General features: G+C 35.5%; 1 protein-coding gene across 1 annotated transcript in view; it reads right to left on the bottom strand.

Annotated features, from left to right (window-relative positions):
- Positions 1–11,035: 11,035 nt before the first annotated feature.
- Positions 11,036–21,499, bottom strand: part of LOC113234124 (protein embryonic gonad-like) — a 120,083-nt gene continuing 109,619 nt past the window's right edge. The window contains exon 2 of the mRNA XM_026469385.1: positions 11,036–13,742. Coding sequence (XP_026325170.1) covers positions 12,828–13,742 — 915 coding nt within the window. The 3' untranslated portion in view covers positions 11,036–12,827. The remainder of the gene's footprint in view (positions 13,743–21,499) is intronic.

The following is a 21,499-nucleotide window of genomic DNA, read 5'->3' as shown; positions in this document are numbered from 1 at the left end:
GAATTTGTTAATACACTAAATTTTTTCCTGTTAATATACAGGGTGCCATTTAATAGCCGTCTCCATTTTCTTAATATACACCGTGCCCGTAATTTAGACAGTCTTGAAACTCCTTTTTCTGTTCGGTCCGAGTCACGCCCTCGATATAGTAGTGTCTTCCAAACCCTTTTTTTAAAAAAAACATTTTTAGACAGGGAAGAGATGACTGTGTTAAATCTCAAGCGCTGTACTATTAAAAGGCGAATAACTTTGTTTAAAGAATACGTAACAACTTTCTAGAATAATAAAACTGGTGCAAAGAGTTATTAACCACGAAAAAAAAATAGGAAAAAAAAACAGGAAGAGATATGCCAGTTTCTTACCTCTGATGTAAATAATAGTGAGGTTCTACTGGGTACTGCTTTAGTAGAAATTATTAATGAACGAAACAACAGCATTTACCCTGCACGAGTTCTGTTGGATTCCTGAAGTCAAAGTTCTTTTGTAACAGACAACCTGAAAAGGAAAATTAAAGCTACTAACACAAAGTCAAGGTGCATCTGTGGACTTTATATGTGTATGTCAAAAACCACCGATTGTTGCTTTCTAAATGTTAATAATGTTAACAACATAAAAGATACATTTAACTTACTATTCGGGGGCCACAGCTGCAACTCTGCTCAACTGCAACTTCTTGATATGGCTTTTCTACATGATGTTGTTAATGCTCGCCTTGACTGCCCTTCCCTCGTATCACTGTTTCGCCTTGTTGTGCCCTATCATCAACCCCGTAGCTCAATTCATAAGGTTTTCTACGTTCCACCTAGTCGTACTAACTATGGCCAGAACGAGATCGTTTCTCGCCTTACAACCACGTACAATAAGTCTTATAGTGCCATTGACATTTTTTCACATAGTAGGCATTCATTTAAGCAACAAATTAGAAGAGTAATTTGTCCACCATCAGGTTTTAGCTAATTTTTATTACTACTAATTATATAATTAATATTGTTATTTTTATTTGAAATGGTTTTCGCTGTAATATTTTATGAATTTTTTAATTGTTCTTTTCAAATTTTAAATATTATTTTATAAATAATTGTAGAGAAACTCACAATGTCGTGTCATAATATTTCTAAGCTTTTGTGATATCTTCTAATTGGCTTTATGCACTGCTCATGTAACATTATTTTTTAAGTTCTAAATGTATGCTGTTGGATGTCGTTTAATAAATAAATAAATAAATAAACTCCTAGCGAAAGAGCTTTCGGATCGCCTCATAAAAGCTTCCGGTGACCTTAAGGCTGGCAGTTAATTCCGCCATAGAATAAGTTTAGCATTCAAAGGGGAAATGTTGCCAACCTTCTAGACACGATGCCCTAGGGCCTTCGATGAAATTGTTTACTCATAAACTTTTCTACTTATAAATTTTAATAAAGTATTGATTGGCATTTCTTAACTCGAATAATGACTGGATTCTTTAATATCTAATAATGTTAATAATGGCTAAAATGTCGTTGAAAAACCAAATACAAAGATACGACAATAAGCACATAGAAAAATTCGTGAGGTCCGCTGGTTCATTCCATGGCTTAGTTGGTATAGCGTCTGGTACGGTATGCTAGAAGACGTCGGTTCGAATCCGCCCGGATCGAAGGATTTTTTTCTGAGTGTTCGATCTTTGAATTAATAATTATGTAATAATGATAATTTCTTTAAAATAAATAGATCTAAAAACGCTTCGATATTATTTATAGATAATCTCGAACAAATATCTACTACGAATTTATTTAACACGTTGAAAAGTTTTGGAGAATAAGCCCTATGGTTATCTAGTTTTGGAGTCCGTTTTGTTGGTCTTCTGGCGTCTAACCTTTGTAAATTTATTTTTGACTCCGTGACTATTTTTCTAAAACATGAAACTAACAACAACAAATTCCATGTCACTGCATCGTTCTAATAATGCTGTCGTAAAAGTCCACATAAAAACGCAGTAAAAAACCTACTGTATTGACTTTATAGCCCAATAGGTCATAGGTTAAAACCGAGACCGTGTTTTAGAACACTGTCAATTATTGATTTCACGCTTTTTTCTTTTACAAGATATAAAGCGTATTTTTTATGACTTCTTTCGAAGCGTATTTGTTTTAGAGACGTTTTCTTAATTGACTTATTACTAAATTCTTGAAATTATATGGATTTCGATGAGCTGTTAAAGCTTTTCTTAGTAGCAACAGAGTTCCCTGTGAAAGAGTTTGTTCAGAGTTTGATTTTGAAGGATAAGGGTACTGGTGAAATTACAGGCACATGGGACTTGAACTTGTGTCTCAGGGTGACCGGCACAGTGGCAGTGCTTCTTCGGTCTTTGCCATTTACAGATCTGAGTGGCACTGCACCTGGTATGGACAAGCGTGTAGCTTACCATCATAAAAAAAAACCATGCTACATTATTGTTTTTGTGCATGTCTTTCACTCATGTAGGTTTCAATTATATATCCGTGACGCTCGTAACGTATCATTTACGCTTATGTTTTTCTTATCTATTTCTTTTATGAAAAAACCAACTAACGCTTAGTTGAAAAGACTTTGGTTTCTACTTAGCAAGTCCAGAGGTCGATGCCTATCAAGGTAGCACAACGAAGTACTTTCGAATTATTGATGATCGCAGTGGCCCGGCAGTTAATACTGCCGGCATTAGGTGAGGAAGTCACGGGTTCAAGTCCCGGTAGAATAAATTTGGGAAACTAACTTTCGAAATCGGTCCCGGTTTGGGTTGTTTGGGTAGTGCCCCGGGGTTAAAATCGTAGCCAGTACTGGGAATTTCCTAATTTGAAACCAGGTAGTTGGTATAATGTCGTGGTATAATTAGCATATGGTGCCAATTCTTGTAATTTTTCTGAAGACTGGTGTGTTAGCCCTAAATATACTTACCAGGTTTACGTAATAGATTATGGGACTAAACCATCTCCTTGCAGGACACCTGTGTACTCAGTAGTGAAATTCTTGAAGATGATTCTCTCCATATTCTTATACGATCTTCGCTGATAAGGGCGTTAAACAAAAGACGAGCATTAAATACACCTTTCATACCGTAACAGAAAGAAATTATCATGAAATGCAATAATTGACAAAAAAAAACTATTTTAACAACTTACTACAGCTTCGGCAAAACACGTGCGCGGGCACACCGAAAAGTACAGTCGGTGTAAAAAGTGCGCTTTCGTTCGTTGCTCCCATTTCAACCTGTCTATGCCGCGGACGTCTCAATAAATCTACGCTATCTTTGGTTATAATGACATGATTTTTTGGACGCTTGAACCGAGGTGTAATCTCAATTAGGGCGATATTTTCCTCGTTAAAATTGCTTGTGTAAACTGGACAGTTTTTGAACGTACTTTCAGAAAGAAAAGTGCTATTTTTTATTTTTAGAGCAGTGACAGTCTTATGGGTGAATTGGGGTTCCGATTGAGAGGACGACAGCTAGAGTCCGCGTTTTGGCATAATTTTAATTTCTAATACTCGCTAGTGGAGAAGAAAAACATCGCGATGAAACCTGAATGTTGAAGAAGGTTTACAACCCTTGGAAAAGTATGAAGTCCACAACCTGCGTGGCGAACTATGGCCTCTGTCCTCTTCTTGTAGGAAACCCAGTAGTGAGGAGGTTGTAGGTTTTTTAAGATCCCAAGCCATGTGATGAATAAGTCGTGAGCCAGGTAGTAAGCGACATGCCTCCCAATTACAGTTGCAGTGCCACTCAGAGCTGTAAATCGCAAAGATCTGAGGGGCACTGTACCCGTCACCCTCAGACATAAATTGACAAGTCCCACGTGCCCGTAATTTCTATAAACACTCTTACCTTTCAAATCTGGAATGCAGTAATGTGTACTCATATTATTGCTTGGCGACAGAAATAATCTATAATCTGTTGCTGCTAAATATATTGTCATAAATAATAAATTGCTATATAAATTTTAAGGCTCTAAGATGTTAGTGCTTACAAGAATAAAAACAAAAATAGGTTGACTTCAGTTTCACGTGTGGAAACAGCGAGTTTGGTTAGTCGGAAAAAAGTAAGTAAGTATCGGGAGAAGAGGGTAGTCGTCACCAGCGAAAAAGGGTAGACAGATATGTTTATTCTTAAAGCTGTCGTCTGCCGCTGGTCAGTCAAACCGTGACCGTGGAGCATGTTCCAAAATATCTGGTAAATAAAAAGAAATCATATAGTGGTAAGAAACTTGTAATGAATGATAATGATTTAATAAATTACTAACTCAACAAAACGTACAATACTGTTGAAAAATTTTATTTTAAACCAATTCGATATCGTAAGCATTTTTCCACCCACAAGTACTTCAGTCAATAATGCAAAGCTCCCATTATCCGCACTAACGAGCAGCATTTCTTTGCCCTGCCGGTCATTCCGTAAAAATAATGATTTGTTATTTCGCACTGCTACATGAAATGACCGACTGTTTGTTTAAGTGAAATGTTAACTTTTGACTTAAGTATAAGGTTGTTTTTAACAGAAAAGGATTTACTACAAGTTTTTTAACAGAACTCTTTTCAGACATTTAACTAATCATCATTACCTTTGAAGTTTACCAAAAAAAGAAGAAGCCCGCGTTTGTTGTTTGTTAATATTGTTGCGAGTTTTATCGATAATTACTTCATGTGATTTATATTTAATTATAATCTAGTATTTTTAGTTTCATATAAGGTAGTCTATGAGGTACTTACCACACTTATTTCTGCCGTGAAACAGTAATGTGTGCATTACTGCGTTCCGGTTTTGAAGGGTAATGAAGCTGATGAAATTTCACGCACATCACCTTTGTCTCGGGTGAAGGATAATTGTTATAGGCAGGTGTATCGTTTGCCACTGGGCGCACTTAATGTCAGAAAAATCGTCTTTTAGTTATAATCGTCGTTCTTTTAGTTATAGTGTCCTGTATTTAGGTCTGCAGGAAGAAATTTCTATTAGAAATAAGCAGAACCTTTTGTTTTTAATTTCGCTTGTATTCTTTGTGACTTGTTGTATTTTTCCTGTACAATAAACTATTAAATAAATAAAAAATAAATAAATAAAAATCGATAGATAGACAATATGAAAGTAATTAAATTTTTATTGAATTGATGTTCAATTATTTTTTGTGAAATTACTCCACTAGTTTGTTATAATTATTAATACAAAGATCGAACACTCAGAAAAAACAGTGAATAGCGACATCTCTCGCCAGGACTGGTAGCTGTAAAGGTACTAACTGGGTGATAAATTTGTAATAGATTTCTCATAGATGGCGCTACGACTAAAAAGTCGTTGAAAGACCAAGTACAAAGACACGACGCAAGCACATGGAAGAATTCCTGAGTTCCGTTGGTTCGTTCCGGGGCTTAGTTGGTATAGCGTCTGACACGGTATGCAAGAAGACGTCGGTTCGAATCCGACCGGATCGAAGAATTTTTTTCTGAGTGTTCGATCTTTGTATTAATAATTATAATATTAAAGTAGTTATTTATTACGTGCGCGAATGCACACACTCACGCACGTACGTTCGCAAGCCCGCCCGCTTTTATGTCTCGCGCCATTCCGTGTCAATCTCCTTTAGTTGTAAGCTTCCTCATAAGCCTGTGATGAAAAAGCGTGTCTCGCGTTTACGTTGTGATGGTGTGACCTCCTTACACCGTCATCTCACCTCTTTGTATCGCCTCTCTCCTCTTGTATCTTATCATTTTTTTTATTTTACTTGAATTTAAATTTTAAATTTGAATTGTTCCATCTTCCTTCACTTTCTCATTTTGTTTTCGTACCACGGTCACTCCCAGCTCGACCACCACAACAGTCAGAGCTGTTAATAAGCTAATCATGTGTAATAATTTATAAGTCTACACCCTTCATGTATCTATTTCTGTAATTCAGTTTCTCGGCCCATTTAGGGGTAAGTGCCTTAATAATAAAGTGTAGGGAGTGTTTTATACTGTTATATCTGTTTTTTTTACATTTACCTTTATATTGTTACAGCCTTTCTTTAAACTTTACTTCTTTAATAAATTTTGTGGACCGGAAGTTTCCCATTTCCTTGCCGTGAATCTGTTCACGGCTAGTTAGGGTTACAACCCTTTCACGGTTGGAGGTGAGATGACGGTGTAAGGAGGTCACACCGTTACAACGTTGCTAGCGACAAACACTTTCAGGTAAGATGTATATCTTCTTGTGATCGTGATATTACAGGCGCATGAGACTTACCAACTTATGTCTCAGGGTGACGGGCGCAGTGGCAGTGCCGCACAGATCTTTGTGTTTTAAAGCTCTGAGTGGCACTGTTATGGATGGTAGTTCGCTCCGTCACTTGACATCATAAGAAAAGGTGTTGTATGTAGTACAGTTATCATAAACTTTTCAAGGGTATGCGCGAAGGTTGCGCCTCCACTTTTATATGACGAACAACTATGTGTTTTTTTATGATATCAAGTGACAGAACAAACAAGTTACACGCTTAGTATTAACACACTTGTCCATAACAGTTGCAGTGCCACTCAGAGTCATATATCACAAAAATCCAAAGGGCAATGTCACTGCGCCTGGCACCCTGAGACATAATTTGACAAGTCCCCTGTGCCTGTAATTTCACCAGCACCCTTACACTTCTAAACCGGAACACAGTAATGCTCACATTACTGTTTGGCGGCAGAAATAGGTAAGGTGTCTCCACTTTCCTAGACGAACTCCTTCACAGGAAGCGATATTTTCTTTCGTAACTCAGAAATTTAAGTCTTAGGTGCATGCAAATAAATACCCTCCGTACTACCAACAAAACCATTTCAAATAAAATGCAGTAATACACCGCAAATCCTGCACTTAAAAAGCACTAATGAAATTTTTGGTGTACTTGGATAAATATGATAATATTCCGTTTGAGTGGTTCTAACGTTTACCATGAAATTATTCTTTCAAGTACAGGTATAGTTTATAAACATTTATATTCAGGGTAAACTTAAGGCAGGGCTACTTACGGTATGTTTTCAATAAATAAACACCGAAATCACCAGCCCAAACAATAACACACACGATTGTCGTGACGTATTTTTGAAGTTGTTTATTTTTTTAAATAACATACCCCTGGGTATTAAAAACTTTATGGTTTGCTAGAGTAGTTACCGAAATAGCAATTAATATTAGTTCTTTTTCCTGTTATAACTTCGATATCCGATAAATCGGTATAAAATCATCACCGGCACCTCTAGGTGTGGTATGCGTCTACGGCTGCATGTATCGCGTGAGCGGATAGGAGGACTCGACCAATCGGTCCTCTGGTGGCCTCAACGTTATAATCTCACGGCAAAGGTACTTCGGTGTCACAGGAAGTTAAAATATCAACCGACAAATATTGATCCATCATTACGCCGCATCTGTATTCATATCACATGTTATTATCCTAAACAAACTCATCTCATTAGTATGAGACAGTAGTTCACAGTAGTTTACAAAACTCCACTGTCTAAACAATAGCTTCCATTTCATTGGAAATACGGTGCATAATGTGGTATTAATTATGACTGGGTATTGAAATCAGGTCACTATTTGATTTTCCAATTAGGACTAGTTGGAATTTTATTTTCCGTTGTCTATTTATGCAGTAGTATACCATATTTAGTAGCAGTAGACCTCTTTGTAAAAAAAATGTTCAGAGAAGCCTTACTTACCTTTCCTATTTCTGCCTCCAAACGCTTAGAATAATAACGTATAGAATGATAGTTTCATATCAAACGAACTGTCACAAGTGAGGCAAAAATCAAATTCATGTAGGCTAGTTTTAGTAGTAGGTTAATTTTCGGTTTTAGTGAATATTTATATAAAAATACAAGTTGAAACGCGTTACTTCCTTGTGGAATGTGATGTTAGTATCTATTTTAAGTTTGTCTGACGTATTTTTACACTCATTTACCGCACATTTCGTTATTTTTGGCTAAAATTCTTGAGCTGTTCACGGTGCAAGTTGACCTTGAGCACTGAAGGCCCGCCCGCTCGTGTAGGCCCTTTTGGCGCGCTTCAATTTGCCTCACTTAGCGTGTGCGGACTAGGTTTCTATGCGTTATTATTCTAAGTCCAAACGGTAATGTGAGTATTATTATGTTCCTATTTTGAAGGGTTAGAACGTTAGCGCACAACGTCCGATGTCGTCCGACATGTACTCTACACTAGATGGCGTTGAAAGATTCTGAAAAGCGCTAATGATATTTTGAATCAGTTATTAAAATACTTAGAGCGTTTGCGCAGTTTGAGCGTTTCGTCCGATTCGTATCAGGGGGTGTACTCTCTGTCTCCATCCGAAACAATTACTGTCAAAAACGTAATATCCGCTCACGCAATACTTGCAGCCGTAGACGCATACCACACCTAGAGGTGCCGGCGATGATTTTATGCCGATTTATCGGATATCGAAGTTATAACAGGTAAAAGAACTGATACTAATTGCTATTTCGGTAACTACTCTAGTAAACCATAAAGTTTTTACTGCCTGAGTCTGTCATTTAAAAAAAATAAACAACTTTAAAAATACGTCACGACAATAGTGTGTGTTATTGTTTGGGCTGGTGATTTCGGTGTTTATTTATTGAAAACATACCGTAAGTAGCCTTTTTTTAAGTTTACCCTGAATATAAATGTTTATAAACTATACTTTAAGGAGTAATTTCATGGTAAACGTTAGAACCACTCAAACGGAATATTATCATATTTACCCAAGTACACCAAAAATTTAATTAGTGCTTTTTAAGTGCAGGATTTGCGGTGTGTTACTGCATTTTATTTGAGATGTTTTTGTTGTAGTACGGAGGGTATTTATTTAGCAATGCAGAATAATAATTTTTATTTATAAAAACTTGTATTTAAACTGAATCCTTTTCTAATTTGCAAAACCAAATAGCCGCCATTTTGCGGTAGGATGAGCGCATCGCGTGAGCGGACATTCGACAAAATTAAAAGACAAGTATCCAGTATGAAGCTTCATTCGCATCACGCGTCTTTTCATTTGGTCAAATATTGCTTATTTGGCAGTAATTGTTTCGGACGGATGTCGGACGGAAATCGAAAGTAGACCCCTAGTTCCGAATCCGAGAAATGACGGCCGAAATGTCACAGGGCTCATTTTATCTCTAGGTGCACTAGCGATATTTGTATTTTCTCGGGTTCGAATTGGACTTCATCATCGAGTATATAACCAGAAATAAGGGCCATATGTTCCTGGTAACACGTTAGCGATACAGTTCTTATAAATATCAACTCTCATTTGCACTGAAATATAGACAGGCCAACTACTGAACTGTGTGTACGTCTCCGTATATTCCAAAAATATCCTGTATTTATTGTAATAAAGATAATATCTCTAACAATACCGTGCTGTTCTATTCTGTGGTGTAGGAAAAACAGCAAAACATCTAATTTCGAAACAAACGGAATCACATTTCATCGGTAATTAAATATGTAATTTGCAATTTTCGTCCATTATAGCAAAGCTCAAGTTAAACCGATTGTTTTGAAGTGAAACAATTTGACGACACCCGTCAATTGTTTCGAACTCGGGCTAGCCAATCGGAGCGCAGTTGTCACAGTAATGATATGCCAGAATAGTTTTCAAACAAATTAAATGACATTTCGTCTCTATTTCTGGTTATATACTCGGACTTAGTGCACAAGCGATATCCAAAGTGGGTCCGAGTGTTTCTAATTTGTACAGTCTTTTCAACTCAACTTCCTCTAATTAACTTATGTCTCAAGGTTTTTTTATAATGTCATATGACGAGACGAACAAGTTATGCGCCTAATGATAGTTGCAGTGCTTTAAATCGCAAAGACCTGAACTTGACAAGTCCCATGTGCCTGTAATTTCACCAGCACCCTTACCCTTCAAAACCGGAACACAGTAATGCTGACATTATTGCTTGGCGGCAGAAATATTTTACTGTGTTCCGGTTTTGAAGGGGAAGTGTAAAATTACAGGCACATAGGACTTGTCAACTTATGTCTCAGGGTGACGGGCGCAGTGGTAGTGCTTCTCAGATCTTTGTAATTTAAAGCTCTGAGTGGCACTGTAACTGTTATAGACAGGCGTGTAGCTTACCATCACGCGCATGAGTTGTTAAAAAAAAACTCCCTGAAAGTCACCGAGGTAGTCCTTCCAATACAAGCGAAGTAGAAGCTGAGAACATAAACCGTTTAAATCTAATATTACCTAACTGTCATATTGTTTATATCTTTAGACATTGTACCTCTATTTCTACTCATTCTTCTTGCTTTTCGCTTGATAACATTATTACTTTTTTCTTCTCGTTCGAAAGGGCTGTGTCCAATATGTTTAATTCTCTTGCTTCTCTTGTTTCGCGGGTGCCATGGATGCACACAAAGACAATTACATATATTATTTATTACACTAAAACTCACGCGAGAAATAAATGTAGGCCATACAAATATTTCTTCTGGCCCGGGAATCGAATACGGGACCTCTGCGTGGTCAACCGTTCGGCCACGAAGGCAGTCACTGTCACAATATTTAAAACTACGTTTACAAATTGTAAAAAAAAAATTAAAAACCACAAATTTTATAAAGGCACTCATTTATTTTTCTCTCAAAAATATATTAAGATTTATCTTTATAAACGTAAAAAAATGTAAACATGTAGTTAAAAAAAATCGTATCACACAGATAACAACAATTTTACAGAAGATAACTAAGTCAGTCAGGCTTACTCTTTCAGAAATATTTCGTTAATATGTATAAGTAAAATTTTTTAAGGCTGCCATAACTTAATTTGCCATAACAAGTAAGATCTTTGTTAAAATAAATGCACTCTCAACCATAAAGTGACTAAATGCGAAAAATAATAATTAGAAGTGTAACTATTTTCTCTGATTAAAAATTGCCAATATTTGTTGCTTCCAATAAACTGGCTCCGCCATTATAATTCTCTCAGCCCACTTTATATTTATTTACAATTAAATTCTTTTTTTCTCACACATAATACGTAACTCCAACGTTTTACACTCTAGTAACACTATACTCTCCCCGTCACCATTGCGTTGCATTGTAAACGAGTGATGTTTGATATAATCCAATAAAATCTCTTTAGAATATACTTGGGATTCCGTTTAAAATCTCCTACGTAACCCATAAAGCGTTTACGCGTTTGTGGACCCAAAAAAACTGTGTCATATTTATAATCACGATGTAAGTCCCAGAGCTCTCCACAAACCGGGCTCTTTCCATGTCCCATATTCACAGCTAACTGAGATGATAAAATCATCCACCAGTTATGTCTAATATTAATGCAAACCACCTTAAAGAAATGGATGAGATTTAGGTCCGAAAAAAATTATTTCATTACCAATGTGTAACTATAGTCAAAAAATAAGTACTCGATAAAATATATTTAAGAAAAATAACGTGTACTTGACACCAATCATATGCCACGCCGCTGGTGTCATATATGACGAATTCTTTATGATATGAAAAACTGTGTTTTTTTCGCATTTTACCAAAAATCAAAATGTGTCACTTTATTACTGAGGGCGCGAGAAGTAAGCCTGCTTTCATTTGTATTAAACAACAAAAGTTCTAAAATGGCACCTACGTGTTTAGAAATATGTACGAAAATAAAAAAATGGACTTCGATTACTACATAGAGCATTTTTATGGAATGTTTAAATTGTATTTAAAATATCTAACAAACGAAACAAATAACAAAATAACACACAAGAGCTGTCATAACTCAAAAATACGCTACAGATTATAAATAATAAAAAAAATACAATTATCTAGTAACTACTTAATTAAGGAATGACTCAATACAAACTGGCCTAAAACTAACGAAATAAATACTTACACGAATTTTGTTTTACTAGAAATTATTAAAAAAAAATATTAAATATGATACAAAATTTTTACTAATCTGTACAAAATTTTGAGCTTCATTTCCACTGGCCTTAGATCCCATTATTTAACTTAACTAATTGGTAAAATTCACTGGCATAAACCTACAAACTGGCACGAAAAATTAATTTTTACTACACTAGATACTATTCTACTACATGGATGGGTAAAGAAGAAGCCCTTGGGTCCCAATCAAGGCCAAAAATTAAATTGTAGAGAGAAATCAATCACATTACTTTCGTTACTTATAATTAATATCAATAATAATAAATTTAAATGTATCCCTTTTATTTTATGTTACAATTCACGGGCCATTTGACCCGTATAGCCAACATGAACCTTGGGAACACAAAATGATTACTATTGTTTGTCACAAAAAAATGATATATTATGACAAAATTTCAAAAGACCGCTGAAAAAGAAAAATTCGACAACGCCTCAGTCATTTTAATTAAACATAAGGTATAAGCTATAACTAACTATAACGTAAATTAAAAAAATACTAACGGTAGAAAGATTCAGGTAATCAAGAAGAAAGGAATGTACACTTAAATACTGTATGGCAAAGTATTTTAAAATATGAAACTTATTTACATATAAATAGAGAACAAAATACATGGCTGCTTTGACTCACGGTTAACATACGCTATAGCTGTTAATATAATATTATCGTTATAATGTTAATGAGTGATTTCAAAATACTTAAATTTTTCGTGTATTCAGTAAAATCAAATTACTTCTTTGAAATTCCATGCAACTTGTCAAGGATAAATCCCCTTGTCGGCTTGTACAAGGTCCTAATTGTCACTATTGTAGTTTGAAATGGTTTTTATTGAAAATATTGTGTGTTTGAATTTAAAGAGAGCATAGTTTCACTGACTCTTCCATTAATGGTAAAGAATCAAGTTCTTTTTAAACTATATCTCATCCAGTCATGGGTACTTCTTCAGTTCTTTTCGGGACCAAAGACAAATCTAAAGGATTTTTCATAATATCTTTATGATCTGCACTCAAATCGATGCTAAGCTCCGGTTCTGAGTCACTGATTTCCTCGTTCTTTGGACTTCGGAATAATACAGCGGTAGATTTGATTGACAGGTCTATTGGCTGGTCTTGTTCAATGGCCACACCAGCTACCACTGGAGAATGGAGAAGAAGGTCACCTCCATTGCGATTTGGCCAAGAAATGCCAGGTGGAAGTGACCGGAGGTTCTGTACAGGAGTTAGAAAACTTCCACTTCTAGGAGAAAAGCTTGGAGGTGCAGAAACAGTAAATGGCGAAGGTGGTAACGTTGAAGGTTTCCGTTTTTTCACGTCCTTGGTTTGATTCCTAATTGCTTGTAATCGAACATCCTTTTCGCTGCATGGGGATGATGCAGGTCTGAAGATGCTAAGACCACTTGTACTTCGGGAACTATTATCGTCTTCAGGATCAGCTGATGATGCACCAGAGTCGGATGGTGATACGCTTTGTCGCGTCACATCATCGGTAAATGGGCTCTTTTCTGAGGACTTATAATATTCTGCTAATGCAGCTGCAGGGAGTAAATTTGCTGGTAGAAAATTGGGATTGATTGAAGTATTGAACCTAGGAGGAGACTTATTGGAGTGTATGTGCTGAATTTGTTGTTGCTGTTGCTCTTGTAAGAGGCAATGTATTTTGAACCAATTCGATCGTCGTCCATATCTCGATCCTGATTTTGACATTCCAACCAGAAGACATTTCCGTAGGCGACACGCTTTGCAAGCCGTTCTATTCTTCTTATTGATGACACATTCTCCGTTATTCTTGCATTCCGATATCGAAGATAAATTGTTGTACGTCCGTCCGAAGAAAGACTGGAACAAAAGAAAATTGCAAGTTTAATGAACGAAAATTATAAAAGGGTGTTTTGGGCAAAAACCGACGGCCCCGATCTCGGACCGCGCCTGCATTAATTTAGTGTAAAATATCGACAGACTTCCGTCGGCAAGGCATAAGAAATAGCAATTTATACGCGATACAGTTAAACTGAATCGTCTGTGTGTCCGTTCGGTTTGCTTCGTTCCATGCTAAGTATTAAAAATTACATTTTTCAAAAAGTCATCATAAAGAGCATTCGGCTTATTAAAATCTGGGTCAACGCGAATGAGGTTGTATCTCACACTTAATATTGCAGTAGTAGTCTCGTGTGCTCTGTTGGCTCTTGACGTAAGTAATGGGGACTTTTGGCGGAGTTCTTTTTAAATAAATTTGGAAGTTATCCCGCTGTGCCGTCTCAGGTCTCTTCTTGCTCAATTAAACTCGTACAAAAGCGTAAAATATGTGATTGTGCTACAGTTCCACCGTATTCCGGCTTTCAGAAGTAAATAACGACACGTCCCATTATTCGAGATTATAACAATATTTTCCTTTCGCAATTTGCATTTTAAGTCACATAATTTCTTTGCTTTCGTTGTAACTAAACTTTTTGATATTTTCAATTTGAAGATGGTAATGAAGGTAATCTAAGCGATGTTTGGATGATAAAGATCACGTTTTACGAGCTAAAAGAGGTGTCTGGTGGTCACTTTTTATAAATACCTCCGCTGGTGTCCCAGTGGGTAACAATTATAAAGCTCAAAATTATTTTAAAGTGCTTATTATTCATATCAACGTTTATTTTGGTTTGGGACAATTTTTTTAAGGCCCATTACATATCGAAAGAAACATCAGTATAGATACATACTTTATTTTTACATATTATAAAAAGCACAGTTGGCGTAAAAGTACAAACATATCCAAAATTAGTTCTACGTGCTGTCGAATCATGGAAACAGTCCATAAAATTACCATATACAGTTTTGCAAACAAAAGGATCTCACACCCACACCTAACTTTAAACAATAAGATGTCCCAGTTTTAGTTCCAACAGATCTATGAGATTGTATGAGCAAGCCTAGCTAAAATACTCAAGTTAGATAGTAATTTCATATATGAGTCACTGACCTTAGAGATAGAAATTTCAGATATCTTCTTCCTTATGGGTGTATATGCGAATTCCTACTAAATTCTTACGTGGGACATCATATTCGGAGTTACTCAAGTTATGTAGATATGTAAATACTCAGTCAGGTTTATAGAATAACCTGACTGGGGTCACGTTTATTAAATATATTTACATGGTATTAAAAGCGAAAGTGAAGTAAATACGTTTAATATACATGAAAAGAATAAATAGAAGGCCGAGGACGGGGCCCTGAGAAAACATGAGGCTGACAACGATTCCCTTTTGAACAGTTAAGCTTCTTCTCTGGCGGAAGTAGTTGTCAAACTTCAACAAAGCGAACTGAAAGTTACTTAGCGAAGAGTTTCTATGGCCTTCAGGTAACTAGGATGTCAATAACAAAATTCACAAAGCTGCACTGGCTGAAGAAGCCTTGAATTCTTGTCCTTTACTAAATTCAAGAGAACATATCGCTCGTTCTCGCAATACCTTGTTCTGGCAAACGGACATATTCATTTCGTTTGGTTGGTGTGATGTTAGTTAATTCACGTTCTGTTAGCGACATTAATCTTAAATAATTAGTCAAATCTGCTTGTCCAATACAGGTTAGGCATTTTAATTGTTTCCAAAGAATTTCCTAAGTTTAGTTTCAATGTTTTTTTTATTACTAGTAATGATGTAAGGCCAGAATGAAACGTGCTTGCCTAGAAGGTATCTAAATCAATATTATCTTGAAAACACCCGTGTTGTTCTTATGGGACAACAAAAATGAATGCAGATAATTACACTTCTTATTTGTTGGCATTAAGAAGGAAGAAGCGAAACTTTCTTGCATATTCTTGTAATCTCCATCCTTGTCTAGTACAAACCGAATAAAATATGTACATTTATATGTAGAATTGTGATTTTGCTTTGTGATTGTTATTTATATTGAATTGTTTGTTTTTATCGAGATTTTAGGTTTTCGCGATTGTTACACATAGGAAACGAAACTATTTTTCCGGATTTAATTTTCCCTTTACAGGTGCCATGGTCACGATTGACTGACCAGGCCCAATTTCATTTCCTATTCTTTGTTTTTGTTATTGATGGTGGTTGAGACGGTTAACTATGTATATCGTGATTACTGTCATCGTTACTACATTACACATCAGTGGGATGTGTATGGAAATCCTTTAAAATAATGGTAGTAAAGATCCTACGACCAGCAGGTTTTAATCTCGTAGTTTCCCATAACCGTTAGCAAGAGGTATTGCTAGCAAACATTCACAAATGCACTTAATTAACAAATTAAAGTCATAGGTGCATGTCGCCACATGGATTCATAATAGTCGAGCTCGCAATTGAGAAACAATCGTTCTCTAACGGGCTATCACAGGTAAACCATTTGAACAACTGCATGAAAAAGAGTAATGTTTCCTGTTGAGCACGCCTTCATTGATTCTCCCAAAACGAAATATACGATCACTACTGAGTCACGAATTTTTATCTAGTATACAATCGGCATTTGAACTTGATTTAGTGTTGTTGTTATAAGTCTTTTCTATCTGTGTTAAACTTTCTAGACTATGTAACTTTATCATTTTGTTATTATTTATTATGAAAGTGTATAGAACAGATAGACTATAAATTCCTTTTCGTTTGTTACAGTATGGGTGCGGATCATAAACTGATACCCTCTAATTGCGAGGCTCGTTGCGTACGTGACTTGATTCACTTTTGTTATGCGAAATATTATAGGCGCAGCTCTAAGAAACTGTAAATACAGGATGTATTTTAAAGCTTAAAAAATTACATTATAAATATATTAAAACATGGGTGGTCTAGCTGTTATGCGACTACTACAGGAAGTCCCGAGATCTATTGCAGGTAGAATAAATTTAGGAAACATTTTTGGTTCATATCGAGTTTTTAAGTTTTCTCGATTGTTACACTTCGGAAATTAAACAATATTTTCACATTTAAATCACGTGTATTTGACTAACAAAGATGGTGATTGGAGGTTTCTTAGTCAACCGTGAACATGGAACGTATAAATGGGTCCAAAACGTTGGTTTGTCTGCAATAAACAAATATACGCAATTTGGAAATGATCTGCTCTGAAATTAGGTAGTACATGTGTTGATTTGGGACGTTATTCTTATAATTTACAAGCAATCTATTTAATACTGGCTTCTAGTTGCAAATTTCACCGCATCCAGAATTATTTATCAGGTATTTATTATTTGAATTCTCTGTATGTTCTTGTTAATGCCCCAAAGCGAATTCTCTTGCCCTGGTTCTCATGATACAGGGACTTCTCTTGTTTGAGGTCAGGTAACCGGTGTAGTAGTCCGGAGTATATATATTATTGTTCCTTTTGCAGCCTGTTGGCTAGTTTTAACTACATTTATGGATCCAATTTTACTAAAAACATTATGATGTGTATCCATGTTGAGGGTGTGTTGTTATTAGAACCTATTTCATCTTCTACTATCTGCATAAAGTTTCAGACGTTTCGGCATATATTTAAAATTACATATTTTGGTAAGATATCGTAGAGGATTTCTTTCAGGTTATGCCGAAGATGATGTGGGATAACGCCTGTTGTGGAAAGGACAATAGGGACAACATATACCTTTACTTGTCGCCAAATTCTAGTCACTTCTTCTTTGAGTGCTGCATATTTACTGTTTTTTTCAGTTACTATCTTCTGTATGTTATATGTGTTGGGTAACTGCAAGGTCTATTACAGAAGTAGTTTTATTTATTTTATCCTACAGGGCTACGTCTTATTCTTAATATTACTGTTGACTGATTCTGAACGATGACCCCGATGGTCTAGTAGTTTACATGATGAGCGCTGGATGCGGAAGTCCGGGTTCGATTCTCAATAGGCCAATTTTTTTCTAAATTGGTTCTGGTTCGGGTATTCTTGGAAGAGGTTTAGAGTAAAATCCATTGCTCTGATACAGGAAAGTTCCAAGTGCGAGACCAGAGAATTGGTTTGATGGTCTGGCACATTATTATTATTATTCGTCAAGTTTATGTGTTGAAAAGCTTTCAATTTTATTTAACTCTAAACTTAAACATCCTATAATATATAGAATTATAATGTAGGGCAAAACAACATTGTTACAGAGCGGTCAGTGGAATTTAGACTATCACAATCCATGTATCTTAATTGGGATGCAACTAAAAGGTTTATGGTAGTTAACTTGAGTAGTTTATTTTACGATTACATGAGAAATTATCCTGATATAAAATTTTCCAGTTTCAGTCATAGTTATCTTCGGCACAGCGTTAATTATTATATGTATGAGTAGTAGAAAAAAAATCCGGATTCGAATTGACGTCTCCGACCAAACCGTGCCATACGCTATACCAACACTAAGCCACGGAACGAACCAGCGGACCTCACGAGTTTTTCTATGTGCTTGTTGTCGGATCTTTGAATTTGGTTTTCAAAGACTTTTTAGCCGTAGCGCCATCTATGAGAAAACTATGAAAGTATTTCACACAGTTAGATACCTTTAAAGCTACCAGCCCTGACTAGAGATGTCGCTATTAACTGTAATTATTTTTTTTATAGAATGTCAAAATGTTAAACCGCCGTGATATTCAATTATTTATTGTGTAATTACACCTTATTGTCGTCCTTATTCAATAAAATTTAAATAAATTTAAAAAAATTATATAATTTTTTTTGCGTGCATGTTACGCGATAACTAAAGCGATTTGAGAACCGATTTTAATGACTCTTGTTTTGTTGGTCCCATTTAAATTTGAAGAAAATATTCCACCTCTAAGGGTGGCAAACTGGGGAATGGATCAGGTTTCGCGCACTTTCCGGTAACCCATTTCATAAAACTTGGCAAATAGATGTAATTCCACTTTTTAGGTCGTTTTTTTTAATAAAAATGTTATAATGTTCTGCAGCAATGTCAATTGAGCCTATCAATCGAAAGGTATCCATAAACTTTGTATTTCCCCACATACCATCAACTTTCAAAGTCATTAATGAAGTCTTTATCATGATTTCAATATTACGAAATAATAAAATATGTTTTTCTCAACAAACCTCCTTGTTCCAATGTTCTTATCGACGTCTTAACAATTTTTTTTAACTCAACTTCTCCGACGTAATACGTAACATGAGCGGGTAAGTAATAAATAATATTTAACAATAAACCAATTATATAAGCAACAAAAAAAGGCACAGAACATAATTTAACTGATACGCAAAACAAAACGGACATATGTGAATAAATTCGTCATAACGCGAATAATATTTTTTTTCAACTTAAATTTAAGTTGAAAGTATTCAATTAAAAGTAACATATTTATGGTTTAAGTATAACTGTAGTGTTTAAGTTTACAGTATGTAAACCGGAGATGCAATTACCAAATGGAGTAATCTTGGCTGATTTATGCGCGTAGGCAATTTAAAGTACAGAGTAGTAAGTTGCAGTAAACGAACAACGCGAGAAAGAATTTGTACCCTTGATATGCCAATTGTGATTATACTGTATGAAAATTATGAGAATAATACGAATGTATTATAACTGAAACAAATTATATTCATTTGAAATTTTATAACTCTCTATGTAAGCGTGAAACACACAGAGAGCGGGAGCGGATCGGGCGCGGGTCGGGTGTGTTGTCGTCCATTTAGCCGCTCACGCGATGCGCTCCTCCTACCGCAAAACTTTTTGGTTTCGCAAATTAGAAAAGCATTCTGTTTAAATACAAGTTTTTATAAATAAAAATTATTATTCTGCATTGCTAAATAAAAATAAAAATACCCTCCGTACTACCAACAAAAACATCTCAAATAAAATGTAGTAATACACCGCAAATCCTGCACTTAAAAAACACTAATACTAACTAATAGTTTTGGTTTAGACCCAACGCGCGCCCGACCCGCAACAGCTCTCGGTGTGTTTCATGCTTTAACCATAAATAAGTTGTCGAGTAATGTCGTTCGTAGATTACTTAAGCCTCACTCTTCTTAAGTTCTCAATTTGCAAATACACCTGTGACAAATAACTATTTAAATGTTCTCGAAGTCATTCTGTTACAATTCAAGTCATGAAACTCGAGCTGAAAACTTATCTGCAAAATACTAGAAAACGCTGTTACTTGTGAAAAAATTGCTGCTCTGCTTTGCTAGCGGCTGATGTCTGTTTTTTTTGCTGAATATTGCACAGAATAAGATTGACTCTCCCGAGCTCTTCAGTAATGTTATATCCAAAGTTCCAGTTAGGAAATTTCGTAAAAATAATTTGCTCCAAGTACCATTTAGTCGTACTAATTTTAGAATTAACAGTCATCTACCAAGATCATTAACATTATTTAAGCAACTCAATGAAGATGATCGCATAGATCTTTTCTGTAACAGTGTTAAGAACATGGAAACTATTATGACTAATAACTTCTTGTCAAGTGACTGATAAGATGATTGTTGTGTTCTCAAAGATGACAGTTTTATTTTGTGTTATTGTAATTTTATTTTCTTATTTTCATATATTTGAAGCTTTTAATTGGCATCTTATTAATCATGTTTAAATCCATGTTGTAAAAGTAGCCAAATAAGATAAAATGTTGGCCACCGTCTAGCGTGAAACAAGTTATCATCCTTTGAAACAAATCTACTAACTGTTTTAATTTTTGCTTCATTTAAATCATTACAATAAGTATACACTACCTTTTGTTAATTTATAATTAATTGATAGTTTGAAAGAATTTCATCAAAGGTTATGTCAATAGAATATCAAACGTAACTTAGAATTTAATTTAAATATTAAGTGTCATGTTTGACGTGGACTTGATCCACGTATTCATATTCTTCTAGTTTATTATGATACCAAGTATGGGAACGAACAAGTCGTGCGCCTGATGTTAAGCGACATTTCTACCCATAACAGTAGCAGTGCTACAAAGAGCTTCAAATTGCCAAAATCTTAGGGACACTGCCACTGCGCCTGTCGACCTGGGACATTAGTTGACAAGTTTCATGTGCCTATAATTTGATGAGTACCCTTACCCTTTAAAGCTGGAATGCATCAATGCTCACATTACCTGTTTGGTGGCAGAAATATGTAAGGTGGCAGTCCTGCCCTGGACCGACTCTTTACTATCAGTAACTACTAGTTAACATCTATGCACTCCTTATTTTTTGTTTGATTTTTCGCAAACCGTATACCGTTTAACGTAAATGTCGGAGTTGGTTTGCTGTAAATTAATTTACTCTGTGGTTCAATACTGAATGAGACAAGAAAATTGCGCAAGGATGCGATAGTTAATGTCTTGTAGGGCGAGTTGGGACGCAATCGGACAAGTGTGGACAGGTTGATTTTATATATGGAGTTGTTTTGTTTTATTTTGTTTTAATTATATAAGTACTTTTCTGTTTGAGTGCAATGATGTTAAGACCATACTGCCCAGTTCAAAGTGTTTTATTGCAAAACGTTTTTCCTCTCTGATAATATTATTTTTAGATCAAACATACTTTATTATGGTATTACTAATTTATAAAATCCATTTTAAAACAGTACTGCCGCCTTAATATTTCTGCCGCCAAGCAGCCTTAGTAGTAAGAATTCTTAGTATTAGGGGTTAAAGTATGAAATTGCCGTTTTATTGCAATAG

The sequence above is a fragment of the Hyposmocoma kahamanoa genome, unplaced genomic scaffold (genome assembly GCF_003589595.1).
Source record: "Hyposmocoma kahamanoa isolate Upper Pololo Valley unplaced genomic scaffold, ASM358959v1 81, whole genome shotgun sequence".
NCBI lineage: Eukaryota > Metazoa > Arthropoda > Insecta > Lepidoptera > Cosmopterigidae > Hyposmocoma > Hyposmocoma kahamanoa.
The sequence above is the reverse complement of the archived record's forward strand: the minus strand, read 5'-3'. Positions and strand labels throughout refer to the sequence as shown.